This window comes from Stegastes partitus, unplaced genomic scaffold (genome assembly GCF_000690725.1).
Source record: "Stegastes partitus isolate 25-593 unplaced genomic scaffold, Stegastes_partitus-1.0.2 Scaffold124, whole genome shotgun sequence".
In the NCBI taxonomy this organism is placed as follows: Eukaryota; Metazoa; Chordata; class Actinopteri; family Pomacentridae; genus Stegastes; species Stegastes partitus.
Window position 1 is genome coordinate 642,941 of NW_007577855.1, and position 22,039 is coordinate 664,979.

The 22,039-nt window shown below is 41.9% G+C and overlaps 2 protein-coding genes and 1 long non-coding RNA gene across 4 annotated transcripts in view; 2 read left to right on the plus strand and 1 right to left on the minus strand.

Moving 5' to 3' along the window:
• The window catches only part of LOC103354904 (trichohyalin), an 11,901-nt gene extending 5,519 nt beyond the window's left edge, over positions 1-6,382 (plus strand). The window contains exons 2-7 of the mRNA XM_008278499.1: positions 71-193; positions 354-495; positions 628-736; positions 1,636-1,726; positions 3,392-3,577; positions 3,859-6,382. Of these exons, the coding sequence (XP_008276721.1) occupies positions 71-193; positions 354-495; positions 628-736; positions 1,636-1,726; positions 3,392-3,577; positions 3,859-3,986 (779 nt within the window). The 3' untranslated portion in view covers positions 3,987-6,382. The remainder of the gene's footprint in view (positions 1-70; positions 194-353; positions 496-627; positions 737-1,635; positions 1,727-3,391; positions 3,578-3,858) is intronic.
• Positions 6,383-7,610: 1,228 nt separating this feature from the next.
• LOC103354901 (phosphoribosyl pyrophosphate synthase-associated protein 1-like) lies at positions 7,611-20,768 on the plus strand. Of its 2 annotated transcripts, XM_008278494.1 has the most exons (11): positions 7,611-8,343; positions 10,598-10,650; positions 10,739-10,805; positions 11,981-12,153; positions 13,383-13,498; positions 13,654-13,709; positions 14,331-14,476; positions 17,169-17,210; positions 18,913-18,983; positions 19,347-19,493; positions 20,285-20,768. In XM_008278494.1, the coding sequence occupies exons 1-11, from the start codon at positions 8,180-8,182 to the stop codon at positions 20,441-20,443; spliced, it is 1,194 nt and encodes a 397-aa protein (XP_008276716.1). In that variant the 5' UTR covers positions 7,611-8,179; the 3' UTR covers positions 20,444-20,768. The 2 variants fall into 2 exon arrangements, with proteins under 2 accessions (XP_008276716.1, XP_008276718.1); XM_008278496.1 differs by lacking the exon at positions 17,169-17,210.
• LOC103354900 (uncharacterized) lies at positions 20,133-21,978 on the minus strand. The gene is made up of 2 exons (XR_520065.1): positions 21,892-21,978; positions 20,133-20,439 (listed from the first exon to the last, which is right to left on the minus strand). It is a non-coding gene; the product is annotated as an uncharacterized LOC103354900 (long non-coding RNA).
• Between the last annotated feature and the right edge of the window lie 61 nt (positions 21,979-22,039).

The following is a 22,039-nucleotide window of genomic DNA, read 5'->3' on the forward strand; positions in this document are numbered from 1 at the left end:
CTTTAAAAAGCAGTTTCTCAATCCAGTGTTTCAAAATAATACCGGTTTACTCTCGTGTTTTCTGTTTCAGGTTTCTCCCTCGCCTGCCCTTCTACGACGCCACGAAAGCGCCAGGTGCGTTTTTCAGCGCGGCATGACATCATCCTTCTGCGGGAGGTCATCGCCCAGAACCCCTTTGCGTCCAAAGAACCAGGTTTGTCTTTTTTTTATTTTCATAAGAGGACACTTGAGCTGCAGAGATTTGTAGTTTTCGGCGTGATGAATGGAGACTGTCAGTTATTTGTTGCCTAGTAGCCTCCAGCATAAGACAATCGGAGCAAACTATCTTAAGATGAACTCGCTGATGTTGTCAGGACGAATCTGGGCCCGCGTGGGCGAGATTATCACCGCGGCCCTCCAAGAGGAAAACTTTGAGGTGGATGCCAGGAGGTGCAGAGAGAGGACCATGCTGCTGCTAGACTACTACAAGAAACAAGACTTCCCCAGTCTGCGCAGGTTGGTGCAAGAATCAAAGAAAAATAGCAAAAAAAAAAAGAAAAGCAAGCGGCGCTGTTTCATGTGGAAATCGTAGGCCTTGAACTGGATGTGTGCTGACTCGGCGATGTGTGTGCTTTTTGGTTCGCTCAGGTTTGGAACAGAGAGGTTGTACGCTCAGAAGGAGGATCTGCTCCATGAGGTTTTGGAGCTGGAGGCTGAGAAAGGGCTCCTGGTCAGCGGGGAGAGCACCAAGTACCAGGTCAGTGGTGTCATCACAGCAGAGAGGAGTTTCATGTTTATCCGACACCACAAGAAATGAATAGAAAGTGTTTTACTTTCCTTTAGTTGAGGGGCAGAACAACCACACGAGTTAAAGCATTTCACTCACTGTTGTCTAACTTTAATCTACGTATTGGATCTGAGACTAATTGGACTTTGGACACAGCAGATGTTTTTGTCTTTATATCAACTTGGGTATTTCCCCGTTCCTCCTCTTGGTGGCCCTCAGTCACAAGTAAACCAATACCCACGCTTACAGTACATGCGAGCAGTCAAGCGCCTGCTTGTGTGACATATTTCCAGTAATTGCCACAGTGGCTGTTAAGACGACAAGCTTGTTGAGGATTAGCGGAGCTCTCTGGGACACATTTGGGTTAATAAGGACATCTCGTCACTTCTGCAAATACAAATACTGCACACGGCGCGATCAAGGTCGCGCTTCTGGTTGCAGTAAATAGTCTTAACCGTTACGGTATCAGGTGACGTGAAGGCAGAACATTCTTAAAATGTGGAATATAGACACAGTTACTGTATATAAAAGGGCACAGCGTTGTTTTATTTTTAGGGAGGTGCAATATTATCCTTAGTCCCATCATTGGCTAAAAGTATGAAGGAGATTCTGTTGTTGTTTGACGTGTTGGTATTTTTTGGACACACTTATCAACCCTCTAGACATTCATTAATGCACCTTGTTTAGTGTTTGTATTGGGGAAAACCCTGAAAAATCTGCAACAGCTCCTCTTGCTGTCACTGTCCACTCATTATTACTGGATTAACTTGTCTTGCTGCTCCTAAAGCTAAAATAATGTCCATTTCTGCTCTTAATCCTCGTTTCCTTTGTTCTCGTTGTAGACGTGATCTTGTCTCTGTCTTTTCCAGGATGATGAGCGGAGAAATCGAGCCATAGAAGAACTAACTCTTCCCGAACCGGACAAACCCAACATCACGATCACACACACGTCCGCTGCAGGTAAAGTAGATTCACAACACTGGACAGGGCAGGACTCTGTCATCTGATACCCACAGCGCAGTTAAAAGGAAATGTATTCATTATTGCCTCTGAGGTCATTTGTCCTCAGTCATTACCGCCTGCTGACAGACAGATTACAGACATTTCATCAACTATAACTAAATACTTATAAGAAGCTGATGGCAACCTCACATCTAGTAATCTTTATGTGATAACTTCACCTAAAGTGGGGGATTTCCACATCTTGCTAGTACCTGGTTGAAGCCTCTTGTGTCTTCACAGCTGCTTTAATTCTTAATGACATAGATTCAACAAGGTGAAGGAAACAAACCTCAGAGATTTTAGTTGATAACGGCAATGACAGCATTTGCAGGCAGCACCTTCACTGTGCACATCTCTTGTTCCACCACATCCCAAAGATGCACGACTGGATTAAGATCTTTTAACATGACCCCACTTAAAATAGTATTAAAAGATGAGTACACTGTGGTCACAAAGGAGAGGACATGATCAGCAACAATAGAATGAAGTTTTAATTAATATAGTAGGTTCTAAGGGGGCCTCGCAGCAAGAAGGTTGCCGGTTCGCTTCCCGGTGGGGGCACCGGAATCTTTCTGCGTGGAATTTGCATGTTCTCCTCATGCAGCGTGGGTTCTCTCCAGGTTCTCCGGCTTCCTCCCACACAGTCCAAAAATATGTTGAGGTTAATTGGTGATTCTAAATTGTCCGTAGGTGTGAATGTGAGTGTGCTTGGTTGTCTGTCTCTAAGTGTAGCCCTGTGATAGACTGGTGACCTGTCCAGGGTGTCCCCTGTCTTCACTCTGAGTCAGCTGGGATAGACTCCAGCCCCCCATGACCCCAGTGAGGATTAAGCGGTGTATAGATAATGGATGGATGGTACTAAGGGGCCCAAAGTATGCCAAGAAAATATCCCTGACAGACACCATTGCAGCACGACCACCAACCTGACTTGTTGATACAAAGCAGAATGGATTCATGCGGTCAAGTTGTTTACGTCACATCTACTATTTGAATGTTGCAGAAATTAGGAACCTTCAAGTAAGTTTTCAGTTCCTAGCTGACAGGAGTGATATCCAGTCAAGATGCAATGTGTTGTGTCTGAACACACACTGGCTGTTGGTTGTAACAAGTGGTTATTTGAGCTACAGCTGCCTTTCTATCAGCTTGAACCACTCTGGCTATTCTTCTCCGCCATCAATAAGACATTGTCAGACAGAGAGCTGCCCTTCACTAGATGTTTTATTCTCTTTATTCTCTGTAGGGATGCTTCTGCGTGAAAATCCCAGTGGCAGTAGTTTCTGAATTACTCAAGCCAGCCCATGTGGAACTACAGACTATTCAAAGTCACTGAAATATTATCATATAAATATGATCACCACCATCATTACCACAAAAAAAGTGGAATGAAAGGGTACTACACGTTTAAGTGCGAAACAGTTAGTTTATGATCGAGGCTGTCATCGGGCTGGATTGACAGCAGCCCCCTCAAGGCCCGAGTGCCCTCAGTTTCAAGTTCACACCCCTATGGAAGTATTCTGAATATTTACCCTTCGGAGCCCTTCAGCGATTATTCACTGCCAACTCCTTTGACTTTGTACCTGATTGTACCCTCCAGGAGTCGGTAAAACTGTCTCATAATTACAGAACAAGAAGACGACCGCGAAGAAACGGCAGAGCTTTCAGCAGCTCCCACAGCCAAGCGGCCCTGCCAGTGTTGCTGCCAGACCTACTCCGAGATTCTCAGCTTTCTGGAGAAACGCTCAGAGGCAGAGCAACGGCTTCGAGAGGAGGAGCTCGCCCTGCGCCGAGAGGAACTAGAGATTCAGAGAAGTACGATTTCTGTGTGATTCTAAATCCAGCTCTGTGTAAAAACACGGGTTTGTAATGTAGGATTTGTTGTTGATGGTGGTCATTCTCAATTTCCAGAACAGGAATTTGCTGGAAGAGTGTTTGAGTTATAGTTAGCCTCATAATCATATTTATTTAAAAAGTCTGAGTTATAGGCAACAGGCTAAGTCCAGGTAAGAAGGACAAAACTGGATGCAAACTGTTGTTCCGTGTTCATTCATGCTTCCAGTGTGCTGACATTGACTCTCAGTTTTTATTCTTAGGCAAGATCGCTCTGGAGAGAGAACGTCTGGGAGCTGAGAGGAAGGAGAGGGAGCGAAGATTTGAGCTCGAGAGTCAAGAGAGGCAGGTCATCTTGGATCTATTAAAAGAAAAGGTGCTGAAAGGCTGACAAAGACAAACTGGATCACCTGGATTTTAATGCCATCTTTCACAAAGTGTATGTGTGGGTTGGGAAGGGCATAGCTGACCGCTAAAAAAAAGAGGAAGGAAAACAGCAAAACTGGAAGTGAGGAGATCAAAGAGAGGAACAGTGAGTTGATATTTAATATGGATGGCCTAAATGCAGAATGACCAATTGCCTTTATCTATTTTATAAATAATACATAATACAAATAAGCAATTTTTGTGAGCGTTAACCCACACAAGTACATACATTTGCTTAAAAAAGTATTCACACCCCTTCACTTAAAAAAAAAAAACATTTTGTGATGCTTTAGATTTAATTAAAAAATATAGACTGATTAAAAATTGGCATTTGTTTCCAATTAATTTACACCCAATATTCCATATTAACAATTTGGAAATTCTTGCTAATTTACAAAACATTAGAAATGGAAATCTCTCATTTGCAAAAGTTTTCAGACTCTTTTTTTTGTAGCCAAGGACGTGACCAAGAATAGACTCGAATAGACTCCCACTCTGAGTAAAAGACAAATGGCAGCCTGTCTGGAGTTTGTCAAATGGCTTTTACACGACTTTCAGAGCTCAAGAAAAAAAGATTCTCTAATTTAATGAAGCCAAAATTAAACTCTTTGGGCAGGACTCCAAGCACGGCAGTATATCTGGCAAACACTTGGCCGATCCCATGCCTACGGTGAAGCACAGAGGTGGCAGCATCATACAATGGGGTTGCTTCTCAGGGACAGGGAGGTTTGTCAGAACTGAAGGGAGAATGAATTCAATCAGAAGAGATTTTGAAGAAACCTGAGCCAGAATGTAGTGACCTAAGAGTGGGGTTATAATTCACCTTTCAGCATGACAGTGACTCAAAGGAGACAGTTAAGGTAACGCTGACGTGACTTATGGACCACTCTCTGACTGTTCTTGATTGGCCCAACCAAAGCCCAGACTGAAGGCCTACAGAATATCAATAGAGGCCTGAAGGTTGTTGTTTACAAATGCTTCCCATTCAATCTGATTATGCTTTGGAGGATGTGCTAGAAAGAATGGAATAAACTGCCCAATTCTAGGTGAGCTACGTCTGTAGAAACCTCCTCAAGAAGACCTGACATTGTGGTTGCTGCCCAATAAGAGGTTTCTGTTTGTGATTTTTAATAAATTTGCAAAACTTTTACTTTGGCATTTTCCAATACTGAGTATAAAAGAGAAAAACTTCCAAAGTTATTGATTTAAAGTCAACTCTGCAGCACAATAAAGTGCAGAACAACTTAGGGGGTTTGAATACCTTTTGAAGCGACTGTAGACCTGACAGAACCGATGACAGCATCGAGATTTGCCAAAACTTACTGCTCAGACCCAGTTCACATACGTGTTAATAGACCCTCCCTGTGTTTTATTCCTCATGACACGGTCTGCATAAAGATCCTAAAGCACTGCAATTACTTGAGTGTCTTTTAAGAAATGGAATGTAGAAGTGGGTGCGGTGCAGCCTCTTAGGTGTGGTGACCCACTGAGCCAAAACTGTCAGACGGGATCACGGTGTGCCAAGACGGCATGTTGCACAAAGTCGATAAATGCCTTTCCTCGTGTTGTGTGACACTAACAGCAGCATGAGTCCCGATTACAGCATAAAGAACACGATTCCCTGTAGTGTCAGATTGATAAAAAAATTAAAAAACTGAAGAACAAGAAAGGAATATATTTAAGCAATGAAGTCATAGTGCAGCTCAAGCTTTTGCAAACTGTGTAGCATATGCCATATTACCACTTTACACGTCGTATTCAGCCACTTTCTATTTGAAGACATTTTAATTAAATAGAAATTAACCTATATTTTACTGAGTCGGTTGCTATATTTTGACTGGTAAGCACTTTTTTACTGCAGAAATCCTCACTAACAAGCCATGAACTCCATATTCTGTAAAGATTACAAAGACTGTTGACAATTTTCTGACAATAAACTATGATGTGATAAAGTCATAATGACGAGTGATAATATCACATTATCTATGTGCTAGATTTCTTTCGCTGTAAGTGATTAGCCAAACATCTACAGTTTACGTTGCTCAACCAAGGTACAGTTCACGGTCACAGAATGTTGCATAGATGTGGAGAACATGACAGAAGCACTTGATTTTATACATTCAGCTGATTTATAGGTTGTTTATTTTTTTTATTGGTCATAGGTGATTAAATGTTCTGGCTCTTATTACATGACATACCTTATGTACATTATTCTTAAAGAATGCTTCAAATTAAATTGTGATTACAGTAAGTCCCCACAACATGGCCTACACTGTATAAAATGAAAGCTCGTAAAGAGTGTTTGTTAACCTACAAACTGTTTTGATTTTTGTTCTGCCAATAAAACACATAGTAAGCAAAGTTTGTGTGCATTCATTATGATCGCCATCATCGTCAACATTTAGCTTGAAGTGGTGTAGGACAGAGCTGTATGAAAAGGTGACTAATTTATTTTAAAAATGACTATAAGTGCAGATGTGCATATTCTAAAAAGTCACTATTAAACCTCATGATATTTAAATTAACATGTAAAATATTACTGTGAAGCTGTGTAAAGACTCCTCTTTACTAAAAGACCAGTAGTAGAAAGTACCACGTTGTATAATGTCCTAGTTGATGAGGCAACATCCAGTCAGAGAACCAAACTCCTTTTACAATCACACAAATTAGGATAGTTTTCTGCTCCAAATCTTTAATAAGAACTACTGATTTGATACTGTTGGTACTATACTATAATATCCATACATTATCTGAACACCGCTCACTCCTCACTAGGGTCATGGGGTGCTGGAGTCTATCCCAGCTGACTCAGGGTGAAGGCAGGTTCACCTGGACAGGTCACCAGTCTATCACAGGGCTACACTAAGAGACAGACAACCAAGCACACTCACATTCACACCTACGGACAATTTAGAATCACCAGTTAACCTCAACATGTTTTTGGACCTTGTGGGAGGAAGCCGGAGAACCCGAAGAGAACCCATGCTGCACGGGGAGAACATGCAAACTCCGCGCAGAAAGATCCTGGGTGTCCTCACCGGGATGCGAACCGGCGACCTTCTTGCTGCGAGGTGCCACTGATGGTGACATGCACAGTGTTTCTAGTGTGGTCAGATTCATCGCAACTAGGGACAGTACTTTTAGATGAAACTGAGAATTCATATAATAAATATAACTTTTTTCTTATTAATCATTAAAAACTGTCATGAATGCAATTTAGTACTTAACATAGTAAAAAATAAAAGTCTCAAGCTCAGCATAAATGATTTGGTATTTAATAACTAATACTCAGAAGTTATAGCTTTAAACAATAACAATAAATAACACATTTATCAACAATACACATATTAATTGCCCCTGATAGGATTTATGGCAAAAAAACAAACAAGCCACCATACTGAAGCAAAGCGGCCCCACCACGTTTTAGGTTGTTGCGCTTTAATTGTAGGTCATACAAATCCGGCATTGTGATTGGTCGAAGCTGCATCAGACACGCCCCCTGTTGTTTTGCTCCGCTCTCCGATTGGCTGTCTTGAACGTCACTCTCTCCGCGCGTCCGTCCAATGAACGCGTGGCCGTGTCGTTTTTTTTTTTTTTTTTAGCTCCGCTGCGACAAGCATAGCTACAAACTTTACAGTAACCACGTTTGAATTGTTGCAGCGGTGTTTTGGTGTTTGTCTCTGCGTCCAGTATTGTGTGTTTGTGTTTGTTTTTTTTAGTATTTTAACAAAGGAACAAAAAAAAAAACATTTCAGCTCCCTTCGTGGTATTTAAACCCGCTTGCGTGTGTCCTGGATGCGTCAACGACTCAGTGACCGCATGGAAACACGGAGCTCAGCTTTCCATCTGCTCCGGGTTTGGTGCTAGTCCCTTGTTTTCGGTGGTCCCGGTCGACAACTAGCTAGCGCCGAGCAGTGTGGTGCTGCCTACAGGCGGACCATGTGCTCTGGTGTTGTTTTAGCTTCATAACAGTGTGGCGTTGTGTAATTCTTTGTCTTGTTATTAGTTAAAGATGTGCGCTGGAAGTGGAAACCAACAGAGTGCTTGATTTTTTTTTAGCCAAGGTGCTGTTTAGGGAATAACAACGACGGTTTTTTGTTTTTTCTTCCACTTTTCTTTTGGGGGACACCTTACCAATAACATTGCTTGTGAAGCAACATGCCTATTAGGCGTTTTGGGGGTCACAGGTCTCTGGTGTCTCACTCTCAAACTCCCAAACTGTCGTACGGTTACACCAAAATGAATATTTCAAGAAGTGGCTACCGGGTGTTTTCTGCCAACTCCACCACCGCCTGCACCGAGCTAGCCAAGAAGATAACAGAGTAAGTGTTTGTTTTATTTATTTGATATACACATAATGCATAAATCCACTCATGCATGTGTTATTTTTTGATGTAATAATAGTGATGCAATGTTCCTGTGTGTGTCTACAACTGTTTGTACACCCATGAGTCACAGCAGCAGGTGTGTTGTTTAATTTAAATGAGACACAAACACACACTGTAGGAAGCCTACAGTAAAGTGTGCAGGATGTGTGATGATGACACAACACAATGAGATGCAGAACTACTTCTACATCACCACAAACCTCCCTAAAGTTGCAGAAGATGCATGTGTTTGTCCACTGTGTTGCTCCACAACTTTACAGGAAGATCTTTCAAACAGTAAATATTAACACTAGAGAAGGCTGTCAAGTGTTTACACTGAAGGAAAAGGAAACCTCTGGTGTTGTGCAAAACATATGTATGTGTGTATGTTGTTGTCCTAGTTTTGGTTGATCACTCACAACAGCTTATATCTTTGCAAACAAGGGTTAGCATCAATTCCTTATAGTTTTTTTTTAGCACACGTTGCCTACTCATATTGCTTTTCTTGCATCTTCCAAAATGTTAAATGCCACCCATGCGGTCCTGAATGCTGTTCTTGGGTAAATATCACTTATTTAAATCTAAAAATATGACATTAAACCTTGTATGACATTAATATTAGTTGCAGACATTGTTATTTGAAACTGAAGCATTTGATATCAATGTATTATTTGTATGTTAATCCTTAATTCAAAGATTTTACCTTGGCTGCGAAACTTATTCTATTGTCATTCTCTGTAACCCTTCCCTCCTTAATAATCGTTCTATTTTTGCTTTTTAAGTGTCGCAACAGGTTGAAAAGACAGTCCAGCTAATATGAAAGCTGTGTTTTTATTAAGTTATGACTAATCTGGGTCTGGTGTTGGTGAGCTGTCAGTGATAATCACGGCGTTGAAAGGAGTGTACTCTGCAGATGCATTTCTATCTAGGGAGTAAGCAAACACTGTATGCTGTGTTTTTTTTACTGCAGCAGCCACACATTGTTTAATAGGTCATGATTTATGGGGCGTTTAAATGAGTAGTGGTTCAGTAGATTAAAAAAACACACAAATATCTTCTCTTATTGGAATCAGGGAGCCGCCATGTTTTCCTCCCTGGCCCTGCACACTTGTCAGAGAGCCAAGGAGACGTTGCGGGGCAAAAAAAAGAGCTTAGCTTTCTATGTTTTTATTGTTTGGCAACACGAGAGAACATTATTGGGGAGATTATGTTGCCCTTTTGGTGCCGAGAAGAGTGGAGCAAAGGTTAAATAACAACAAGAGCACACAGGCGACGTTAATGAATACAGTGCTGGATATTTACTCAGACGTGCATGTGATGACTGGCTTGTATGCGAACACCCTTGGGACTAAAGTCATCCTTATTTTTTTACAACCACAGAATTCTTCACCAATAGGAAACTGTTCAGAAGGCTGCAAACTGGGCGGCATTTGCAACCCTGGTTCGACAAATAGAATAAAATGATTAAAGCGCATGTACCGTATGTTTGATCTTTCTCGTTGTTGGCCTGCTTTAGTGTGCCGTGGCCATAAAAGATGATCCCGCTATCTCAAACGTTGGAACAAGTTTTGGATTTGGGGATGTAAACAGGGTGAGGCAGAGGAGCCTCTCTCGCCTTGTGGGTTCCCTGCTGACTGTACTGGCAGGGCGCCCGCTGAACCCGAGCCAAGTCCTTACTCATCCAAACGTCGTGTGCTTTAAAGAGCATTCAAGTTCATTCTGTGTAACTGGCACTGTTATGTAGCTGTTGGGTTTTATTATTACCGGCGTAATTTACTGCACAAGCTGTATTTGTGATGTCTGGGCTTGTTCACAGTTTTATGCAACAAGACTTGTACACACCAAACATTGATGTTGATATCTGCTTTGTCTGCGTTTGTCTCTTTTTTCTGAAAGTTTTTTTCTCCTTTTGAAGCTGTCAGGAGTGAGTTTTGTCACAACTGCACCACTGAATTTAACAAAACCTTCGACTTGTAGGTTTCTTTTGTGGCTGCCATGTTTTATTTTATTTTTTTACGACACTCAAGAGCTAATAAATTAGGTTCACTGTTTGTTATAGACCCCAGACTTTCCAACAAAACTTATCAGCAGTGAAGCAGTCGGCGGTCATAATGAAACCGATAGTTCACAATAGTTTAGTAGCACACAGAAAGATGGGTGTTTTATGTTTTTAACACTCTGTGGTCTGTTTTTTTTATTTATTTTCTAGACGTTTGGGTGTGGAGTTGGGCAAGTCAGTGGTTTATCAGGAATCAAATTCAGGTGAGGCTAAAAAAATATGTCTTTTCATATTGAATGACAACTGTTTTTATCAGCATCTCACTTAAATTGAGTTTTTTTTACCCCTCAGAGACCAGAGTGGACGTAAAGGAATCTGTCCGTGGACAAGACATCTTCATCATTCAGACCATTCCCAGGTGAAGCAGAAAGATTGTTATCTTCACCTTAACGGCCCTGTTCTTTAAATTAACCAAGAATGTCCTCCTGAAGTGAACCCAAGGAGAATTGCTTGCCTCATTATTTTAATTTTACTGCTCATGGATGTCATTCTTATCAGGATGGTTGCAGCCGACGGCAAAACTGAAAGCTCTGACTGGAGCACCGTGTTCCTGCCTGACGGGAAACTAGTTAGCAACACCATTCATATGATGCTTCTCCAGCAGTTTGATGGAGGCCAAAGACGCTCAAATGAGAGTGAATGCTGGACTTTAGTAATGATAATCTGTTTTGATTGGATATCTAAATACACATCATCTTGGTGACAACTTTATAAAAGGATGAAATGGTGTTTTTCCTAATTTGTTTGGAAATCAGTTCTTTATGTGACATGGCAGTATGAACAGCTTTCGAACGTCTACTTACGAGCTCAGCCGCGTGATTTAAAAGCTGAATAAAAAGTTATTTATTTGCCATTATAATCCCAGCAGCTACGGAAGTGTATCGCATTTGTCATTTTCATGGTATTAAGTCGGAACCTGTTTATTTATGTGCCTCGGAAAAGCTTTTCTTTTGCTTTCGATAGCCTCGTAACGATCCGCACAAAACTGATCTGCCCTTGCTTATCATCAGTCATTCGCTATGATGACAAGACCGACTCTGAAAAACAAGCAGGGGTCACAGGAAGGGGACATCACATTTTTCAACTTCCTGTATTGAGTGTGCGCTGATCCAACAGGCTGTTCTCCTGCATGTGTGGGATTTGTGGCCTGTTTGTATCCTTAAAGTAGGGAAACTGGACTAGTCGTCAAATAATAGCTATCATGTCACCTCTTCTCAGCACATAGTGTTTATTTGTAGTCCGTGGAGACTCAAGGTGTCTTGTGGGAACACTTTTCTTTCTTGGAAACTTGCCGATGATATTTATGTCAGTAGACGTTTGAGGTTATGTGTGCCTCAGGGTTCAGGGGAAAAAAAAAAGGCCCGTTCAGGTGGAGTCTAATGACAGTGGGCTGATGTTTGCTGACTCAAAATGCCCCTTCACCTCATTACCATCAAGTATTTTTGTCTAACTTGTCTAACGAGCCGTGCACTTTTCCTTTTGGAGATTGTGACGTCTAATTTTGTCTCCTTGTCTTGATGTATTCCTGCTCAGGGACGTCAACACGGCCATCATGGAGCTGCTGGTTATGGCTTATGCCCTGAAGACGTCCTGCGCCAACAACATCATCGGCGTCATTCCCTACTTTCCTTACAGCAAGCAGTGCAAGATGAGGAAGAGAGGATCCATTGTCTGCAAGCTGCTGGCATCCATGTTGGCTAAAGCTGGTATTTGCTGCGTTTTCATTTCCTTTTGCATCCACCAACCGCTAAATAGAAGCACAGAATGAAGTCAGGAGTACAGATTAATCTAAGTGATGTTAAGACGGGGATGCAGAGGACAACTGTTGAGTTGTAGATGTGACATTGATCAGACCAAGTGTGTGTCTGGGTTCGTTTGTCACTGACAGCTGGCTGAGAACATTATATAGTGTAGGAATCCAATCTGACAGTTTCTGCCAATCAGTCTTGCAAAGATGTTTTAAAAAAAGAAAAAGATATTTGTGACTGACATCAACAACCAATGATGTCCCTTGTGTTGTAGTTAGAAGCTTTATCTAATCTGGTGTTGCCTGCGTTTTACAAAATTCACAACCTAACTCCACCAGTTCTTCTTATAAGTTAACTGCTGCTGGTTGCCACCTATGTTTTTTTTGAGTACAACAACAGACAACAGCTGGTGGTCCTGTAGGATTTGCAGGGTTGTCTACTCCAGTAGCCAGTTTTCCATTGTGTTGCACTATATTTACTCAGTCTTAAGCTTCATGCTCCTTCTTGACAAGGAGATTGGTGGAATTGCTTTGTGGAGTTCAAGCTAAGCGTGCTTCAGTCTTTGTTCAGGTTCGTCTCAAGCCGTAACTGTACAGAACAGAGTGAGTCAGCCTCTTATAGTTGTGTACAGATTAGGCAGCGTACAAGCCCTGTTGCATAATTGTTGCATTAGATACGGGCTTGCAAATGTATTGAACTGTGCACCTCATTTCATACACCTATTGTTTTGCATGATTTTCTGCCTTTATTCTGAATGCTTGATGCATTTTGCATATTATTTTTTAAAGTTATTTTTTTGGCCTTTGTGCCTTTATTGGATAGTTTTAGTTAGAGAGAGACAGGAAAGTAGGGGAGAAGAATGGGGGGAGGACATGTGGGAAAGGGTCATGAGCGGGAATTGAACTCATGACCTCCACATGGGGACTGTAGCCCTGCATGGGGGACGCCAGCTCAACCAGGTGAGCTATAGCGGCGCCCCACATTTTGCATATTATTTAAGAAATTCCCAAACTCTGCACTGGATTCAATAATCTGTTCATATAGTTTGTTAAGTATAATTTTCGATGCCCTTCCTTTATTTTTCCACCATTATATGCAAGACGCTCTGTGACTTTGTGCTTCATATGCTGCAGAAATTAGTCCTGGAGCCATACCAGCTCACATTTGTCACGTTTGTGTTGTTGCAGGACTAACTCACATCATCACGATGGACCTTCACCAGAAAGAAATCCAAGGCTTCTTCAGCTTCCCTGTTGATAACCTGAGAGCTTCCCCCTTCCTCATCCAGTACATCCAAGAGGAGGTTAGGCTTCGTTCTACTCTACACTCGGCAATATTGTGCCTCTTTGTCAAACACACACACACAGTGCCACAAAAAGGACGGTGTTCCACTGCACGTCAGCATTATTTCAACTTGTAAATATTCTATTGCTGAAGACAATATTTCTCTTTACTCAGATCCCGGATTACAGGAACGCTATAATCGTTGCAAAGTCTCCTTCAGCTGCCAAGAGGTGAGTCGCAGGCTGGTGTAATTAGAATTTAAAAATGCTGATGTTCTACAAGTTCAGCTCAGAAATGTGTTTTGTTCAACGCCGCTTCTCTCTGATGTTTGACCTTTCCTGGGTTTCTGCTGGATTTGATGCTAGAAGGCTGCTTTCAAATTCTACTGTTAAAAGATTTCTCTGTGCTCACCTGAACCGACTTAGACAAGTGTCGGGAGGAAACGTGCTCTGGCACATACTGTACACTGAATATGGATTTTCTGTAATTTTAGCACACATATTGTATTTAGGAAGGCAATTTGAGAACAATTTAAATCTTTTATAGACTGGATTTTTCAGTGAATGACGAGCTGTCGTTGTGATTTTAAGAACTTCTATCACAGAACTTTATTTTAAGAAAAAGAAACAGAAATTGTTAGTAAAATCAGTCTCTTTCTGACACTCTGAACAGTTTCTTTTGCACCTTACTCTGCTCTTGTGTTCTCATTACACTGCTTTGTCTTTGTAGGTATTTTTCACTGTCCTGTGCAAACTTCTTTCTGCTCTCTTTTGCCCACGTACTCGTTCGTATGTGTTGTGTTTGTCAGTTCCTTTGACTCCTGTGTGTCTGTGTGTGTTCGTCTGTCTCAGAGCTCAGTCCTACGCTGAGAGGCTGCGGCTCGGCCTGGCAGTGATGCACGGGGAGGCCAACCATTCCGAGTCGGACATGGCCGACGGTCGACATTCCCCCCCGTTGTCCCGCACCACCACAGGACACACTGGCCTGGAGCTGCCATGTAAGACGACAACACGGCTACATGCATATTCACGAACTTCTGTGTCCCCGCTTTTCTGTAGCCTGAGACAGTCTCTTGCAGATATTTGTTGTAGCATGACTGAAAATAATGGTTTTGTCACTCATTCTGTGTTGTGTTTAAACAAAGCTTATTGAACAAAAATAGGAATCCATTCTTTGGACTTTAAGGAGTAGGTTTGCGTTGTTTCCAGACACTGTATCTCTATATCGAAAGTGATAGTGGTCAGTTTGAGAGCAGTGTTAAAGAGCAGAAATCCATTTGTTAGAGGGCAATAGTTGAGTTGTGGACGTTGGAGTGCCTGGCTGCAGCTCCAACTGGCGTGCCAGCAGCCTGTTCTCGTCTTCCTCTTGTCGTCTGTGTCATTTGATTATAGCTGCATTTTAAAGTGACCTTTCAAAGAAGTGTCTGTTTACTGGTCACGCTAGCAGATCATTGTCCAATTATCTAATCAATGAAGAAATTGAGATTTTCACATAACTCAGCTCATGTTGACTCTTCATTAACTTGTACATCCTCACCAAGCTGCTCCTCTTGGTCAAGTACCACACCAACACACCAGGAATGTGCCTTGGGTGTCTGACTTCCTCATATTTCACATAATTAATGTGCATGACAGCCAAGAGAGCTCCAGTGGCTTTACAGGGACTTTCCCACAGCTCATTGTGTACTTTTACCACAAATTTATTGATGACTGTCGGGTCTAAAAGATTGTGTAGTCAGTCATAAATACACACTTTTTGAGATTATGAATGTATTTACGACGCTGTCCTGGCCGAGATAGGCGACAGCATCAATTCATAGGTCACAAACACAGACAGGAAACAACTGAAATAAGGTTTATGTGAAGATTAAGAGTGTGTTACTGTATTATGAAATAGTGTAAGGTGGCAGTGTGCTTAAATGCTCTTTACCACATTCATTATGGGCTCAACCACTCCAGAACAGTCGCCTTGTTCACTATTTCTGTGTGGCTTTGGCTGTGTGCTTTCGGTCACTTTCTTGCAGGAAGACAAATCTTTTTCCAAGCCGCGGTTCTCTTGTAGACAGGTCCAGGATTTCCCTCTGCTTTGCTGCATTCATTTCACCCTCTTCCTCTATAAGCTTTCAAGGGCTTTCTTTCTCTTGAGAAGCATCCCTACATCATGATGCTGCCGCCGCCGTGCTTCACTGTGTGTGTGTGTGTGATGATGTGCAGTGTTTGGTAGCATTGAGTCTGATGGCCGAAGTGTTACCAGCAGATCAAAGAACCTTCTTCCAGAGTCTTATAGATGTGTTCTGACAAACTCTAGTCAAGATTTAATTTGAGCTTTTACCCAACAGTGGCTTTCTCTTTGCCACTCTCCCGTTAAGGCTCTTTGAAGAAATAGAGCTTCGCGTTAGTTCAGACAGGCACGGAGTCAGGGTGTCACATGGCCCCTCCTGTCCAATCGTCATCGCTGAAGTCCAGCCCACCCACTTAGCGTGCTTTATAACTGAGGCAGCGTTCATTCATTCTGCCCGCTTCACGCTCACCACATCGCTGCTACTCCGGCCTCTGCAGATCGTCAAATCTCCTCCTCAACCACCACCTTTTAAAAACAGTTCAATCTCATATAGCCCCAGTGTTTCCCATATGCAGATGGTTCATTATTGTACCTTGAACTATGTCATCTAGATTCTGTAGTGAAGCCTATTTAGTTGGTCTCCTGTTCTTGTGTTCATACCGTATTTGAAAAATTGTAAATTCATGGCTCTTCGGGGGTTTGTGATCTCAGGGATTATCTGTGTCAGATCATTCCAGAGCATAACAAGCAGAGTCATCGCCAAATTAAATGTATGTGATCTCAAATAAATGGTTAAAATCTGACAAAGTGTCCTGTCTGAACAGGCAACGGTCTCTCCCATCTCAGCTGATGAAGCCAGTAACTCCTTCATAGTAGTCTTGGTGGCCTCCCTCTCTAGTCTCTGTCTCAGTTTTTGTGGACGGTACAGGCCCTATAGGTCATGAGAGTGTAGACAATAGCTTCCTGTGCTTTTTTTGGACACATTTAGATCCATAGATGTGGATGCAAAGAGTTTAAAAGGAGAAGCTGTGTAGACATCTATAAACTAAACACTCCTGTATAATGTGCCTAAGTTTAGAAACATATTGATGAATGTGAATGCCAGAGTAATCATCATGCTGACGCCACAGTAACACACACACACACAGTGTTCTCCACATGTTTCAGGTCAGTCCTGCCTCAGGTGCTGCTGTAACCACCTGTGAAATACTGCAGGCAGTAACTGACAGTGCTCGCTTCTTCTTCTTCCTCGCTCAGATTTATTTCCTGCCTGATCTCATCCTGTTCCATCTGCTTTCCTTACAGCTGAATATACCGTCTCCCTCGTACTCTGCCCTGACTTGGAAATGTTTTATGTCAGCTATATCTTTTCCCTCTCCAGCAGGTGCTGAATCACTCTCATTCCCGTCATCCCTCTCTGCCTCTGTACGTGCATTGATTGTGAGAAGTGTCAAATCATGGTTTCAGAAAGGCTTTTTAACTCTTAGCAGCAGATTTAGAAACCGGAGGAAATCAGTGGTAAAATATGTTTGGACATTAAAACACCCTGTAATGTTTTGTTTGTGGATTTTTTTGTATGTGTGAATATAATCTAACATGTTTTGTACCATCCTATCTTTTTCCCACAGCAAGCAGCAGACATGTCCCATTCCCTGGGATAGAGCTCCCAAGTATGATCACAATGCTCGAATCCATTCGTACTGTTGATTGTTTATGCCTCCCTGCATGGAATGACAGTGAGTTACTGAGGGCTTCCACTTGACATCTGGACAGGAAAGGATCCGACAAGAGGTGGTAGTCGCGTCTCAAAACAAGAAAACAAAGAAGTCTTGGTAACTTTTGTTGAATCTGAGAACCACCAAATGACTCATTTGTAGCTGCCGCAGACAGATTGCTTTCTTAAGATTAAGTGGCTACCTTTTATTCCCACTTATTGTACTGAAAATGGATAAAGTACATCATCATTGCATTTTAAAGTGCGGTTTATGAAACCCATTAGTTCCACGAAAGGAGAGTTATTTCCCCCACACTAGGTGGAAACTAAACACTGTAATAGGGTGCTTCAGTACACTATCCATGTCTGTTTTATTCTTCCAGAAGTTGCATCATCACTGCCTTGAATATTGATGAGCTCTCACACACTGATCCCATCTTACTGCTGAGAGTATAAAAGAATTTGGGAGACACATAATGTCTGCTTTGAGATCAGGGCGACACACTATCCTGATGTTCAACATTGAGGCACAGCTGGATCATGAAAGTCTTTGCGTGTTCACGATAATTGTTGGAAGCCTTCAGTCTCACATCCTCTGAACTGAAATGATTTTTTTGTGTTTTGTGGAATCAAGAATGACTTCTGGAGCAAGAAAACGTGATATGAACGTTATGTCAGATCCTCAGGCTGCTCAATATTCATATTGAGGGGAATGAAATGAATCCAGCACAGTGCTGAGTATGCGCTAGAAATTGTTAAAAGTGGTACATCATTGATTGCTTAACATGAACAAAATCATGCCAAGCAATGTCCCGACCTGATAATTCTGTTCTTTTCTGTTCATGGTTCCATCCTTGCATCGTTTTGCTTGACGTTTCTGTTTTTGGTGCTATCAGAATGTGCTTGATTTCTTATATTTGCACATGTAATGATGGTATTTAGATGCTAGTTTCCTGAAATCTCAGAAATTTGCAATCATTCGTTAAATTGAAGAACAGAACTTTTGCACAGGGGGCCTTGTAGGAGGACTCTTGCCGTGGTCAGGCCTTCTGTGTGGGGGGGGGACTTGCAGGTCGGATGTGGTGGGTTCAAGACATGGATCGATCATTACTTGAAATCCGTTTGTGTACTTTAAACACATGACATATGGCTGGTAGGGTTTGGAGACTTCAGTTTTGGTAGCTGCAGATAAGCTCCAAGTTTTTTTAATGCAGTTACTGTTTGCTAACTGTCAGTAAAAGTGTTTGATTAGATTACAAATAATGATTGGTCCTGGTCTGTGATTCTCCAGAGAGGCTCAGTTCCACACCCACTTCTCTATCTACCACCCAAGCAGTTCGATTTAATTGCACTATGTAACTCTCTCTCTCGGTTTGGATTCTGCAAAAGCCACAAATCTGTCCCGCTGCTAACTTTGTATATTTTGCCAACATCTCAGTAGCCGTCATTGTCTTGCAGTGATTGGATTGCTGTGGTAGATGGAAGCTTGTTGGGTTAGAGCTACCTTGCATGTCGTTTGCAGGTTTTAACCAAATCCTCTCTTACCAAATCTCCCTCGACTTTACCTCATTCCAATAAGCTGCTCCTGATTTGGGGGGTTGCAGGATGGACTTGAGTTCTTTCCCTGAAAGTTAAGTTCCTTTGTCTCTGTGTTTCAGTGATGATGGCGAAGGAGAAGCCACCCATCACTGTTGTTGGAGACGTCGGAGGCAGAATCGCCATCATCGTCGTAAGAACTCCAGATGTTATGAATTTCTCCATTTAGAGATGTATTCTTCATACTGAAACATAGGATGATGTTTGTGTTTTACATGTTGAAGTGGTGTGCTGCCTTTATATGCAAACTGATGTGATGTTCCGTGTTTATCGCTGATGCTTCACGTACAGCAGAAATCTCAGGAAATGACAGCGAGGCTCAGTATTTGTGGTGCTTTTTGTGCTGAGACAGATTCATGTCAGTCATCAGACTTCCAGATAAGCTGCAGCGGATTTAAGCTTTTATGTTTTTGTTGCAAAGATTCTACAGCGATGCAAACACACGTATTACCCTTTTCCCCCTGCGCACTCCTTGACCTTGCGCTCGCTCTCCCAGGATGACATCATAGACGATGTGGAGGACTATGTTGCAGCGGCGGAAATCCTGAAAGAGAGGGGAGCCTACAAGATCTACATCATGGCCACGCATGGCTTGCTGTCTGCAGAGGCACCGAGGCTAATAGAGGAGTCTGCTATCGATGAGGTAAAACCGTGTGCGGTTGTACAAATCGTTCGTCTTAGTGAAGTTAACAGTCAGTGCTGCAGGGAAAGGATATGTGAAAGATGTCCCAGCTGTGGAAGAAGAACAGAAATCTCATCCTGTCACATATCTGATAGGCCGTTTTTCTTCCTTCTCAAAAACTATAATGTCATTGTTTTTGATAGCTGTAACTCTGTTTGTGTTACTGCTTCATTTGTTGCACTTCTTAAGCACATTATTCATGCTTATCTATTGCTTTGAATAATGTATCAAGGAGGATTGATTTTTCTTTTTTTATCGAGTGTCGATTCCAGAATTTGTTCCATTAATCAATATAATAAAAGAACGTCAGCATTTCAGTAACATCAATAACCTGCTTACAGGATTTGAACATAAAATGTGACGATATGTTTGCAGTATGCACAGATTTCTTTTGTTCATTTATCAGGAATCTTGTGATGAAGGCACTTTGCATTTATCAGATACAGTGTCAAAAAATAGTTTTTACATTTTCATATGTTAAAGCAGTTTGCTTGTATTTAAATCTACCTGATGTCTTTTCCCAGACACCACCAAACCGAGGTTTATTAATTAAATACTCATGTTTTGAGTAACAGATTTATAAACTGCAGGACATCGAGCTCAGAATGTGACCATGGTTGGGTTTTATTTGCCAGTTTTACAAAATGAATATAGATGAGAAGTTGTCGTGCTGCCCGTGAGGCCCAGACTCGGTCATGCCTCCATCTGCATGACAAAAGGCTGAAACCAAGGCTGTTGTGTTCTCCCTCCAGGTGGTGGTGACCAACACCGTTCCTCACGAGGTGCAGAAGCTGCAGTGTCCAAAAATCAAAACTGTGGACGTGAGCATGATCCTGGCCGAGGCGATCCGGCGCATCCACAACGGAGAGTCCATGGCTTATCTGTTCCGCAACATCGCTGTGGATGACTGAGGCAACACACACTTACATTTATATTCCAGCTTACAAAAAAGCAAAACGTTACCAAGCACATACACCGAGGACCAAGTATCCAGATTACTGCAGCTGGTTTTTGTCTTGTTGATAAACCTGTTAGTGGCTGGATTACACATGAAGCAACTTTTTTTTTCTCTTATCTGTCGTACAGAGGCTGTACTCACACACACACACACAGGTTTCACTTCACTAATATATGCTTGCTCCTGCCTGACAACATAAATGGCACCAGTCATGTATCATATGCATCTTTGCAGCACGCTGCAGAATTTGACTAATAAAGCTGTTCTTCTTGAGTATACATCTGTCATTTTCTTTTTACCGCAGAGATTTAAAATCAGTACCCAAAGTAAACTAGATGAAAGCAGCACAGCACCACAGCTGTCATCACCAAGTACTCATTTTGCAATGGAAGTGTGAACAGTTTTGTGGAACTACCAGAAAAAGTCAGTACAGTGGCTTCACACCTGAACTTCTACTTTCAGTAGCAGTTTCAGTCACAGCGCAGGCTGCTTGCTTTCTGAAACATGAGAAATGTCTGAATGTAGTGTCCATCTGCAGTTAGGAGACAGTTCCCATAAAGCTATTGGCGCTTATTCAGAAGAGCTCTGCGTTGCATTCATTAAAATATATAAATACATTACGGTTGCTGGACATAATACAGGACGGCACTTATCAGGAAATGAAGCACAGATTAGGGAAAGGATTCTGAGCAGAGCAGCCGCTGGGATTGAAAAAGAAATGTCTGCACTATGTATGAAATATTTAGTTAAATCAAACCTTTATATGCCGCCTAAAACAATGTAGATGATGGGTACAGTTTTAAATGTAATACACATTTCAGTAGTGCTATGTTAAAAATACATTTTGGGTGATAAATTTCAAATGTTCATCCACTTTGTTCTAAATCTGTTGAATCATTTTTTTAATGACTTCAATAGAAGACTGTATTTTACACACTGACACATGACCTACAACTGCTCAGCCAGAGTAAATATAGACATGTGACAAATTCTACATTTTTCCCCTTCTGCTGCAGAGGCAGCAATAAGCCATCAAACCTGCACAGTCGTGATCCTTACAGACCTAAATACGACTTTGCATCATACCTCACATGCAGATATTTCATTATCCTCTCTTTAACCATCTTGCTGTTTCTGTCCAGGACCCTGAACTTGTTCTAAACGCCTCAGAGTTGTTTTAACCAGCTGAGGAGCTTTGACCAAGTCCAGAGGCGGAGACATGAGAGAAACACGAGTCAGAACTATATGAATGACCACGTTCCCTGCAGCTAAAGTCTGATAAACGCTTTGAAAAGTTTTTCCTAAAGTCAAGGTTTTCTGTGTTATATTAAAATTTAAATTATTTATCTGAGACCAAAATGAAAACAGAACTCGGTGTAAGAAGATGACAAGTCCACACACCTGCGTGAGCGTGAAGCTGCGAGGCCTCCCTTCCTTCGCAAATGAGCAAGAGCAGAGTGCGGAAGAATGTTTAAATGTGGACTGAAAGAGGAACTGCCCGCAAACGTTTACCCGGCCACTTCCTCAAATTAAAACAGGAAACTTTGTT

Coding starts and splice junctions, on each gene's coding strand:
- LOC103354901 (XM_008278494.1), top strand. CDS start 8,180: ATGCCTATTAGGCGTTTTGGGGGTCACAGGTCTCTGGTGTCTCACTCT. Junction 10,651..10,738: donor TTATCAGGAATCAAATTCAG/GTGAGGCTAAAA, acceptor TTTACCCCTCAG/AGACCAGAGTGGACGTAAAG. Junction 13,499..13,653: donor TCCAGTACATCCAAGAGGAG/GTTAGGCTTCGT, acceptor CTCTTTACTCAG/ATCCCGGATTACAGGAACGC.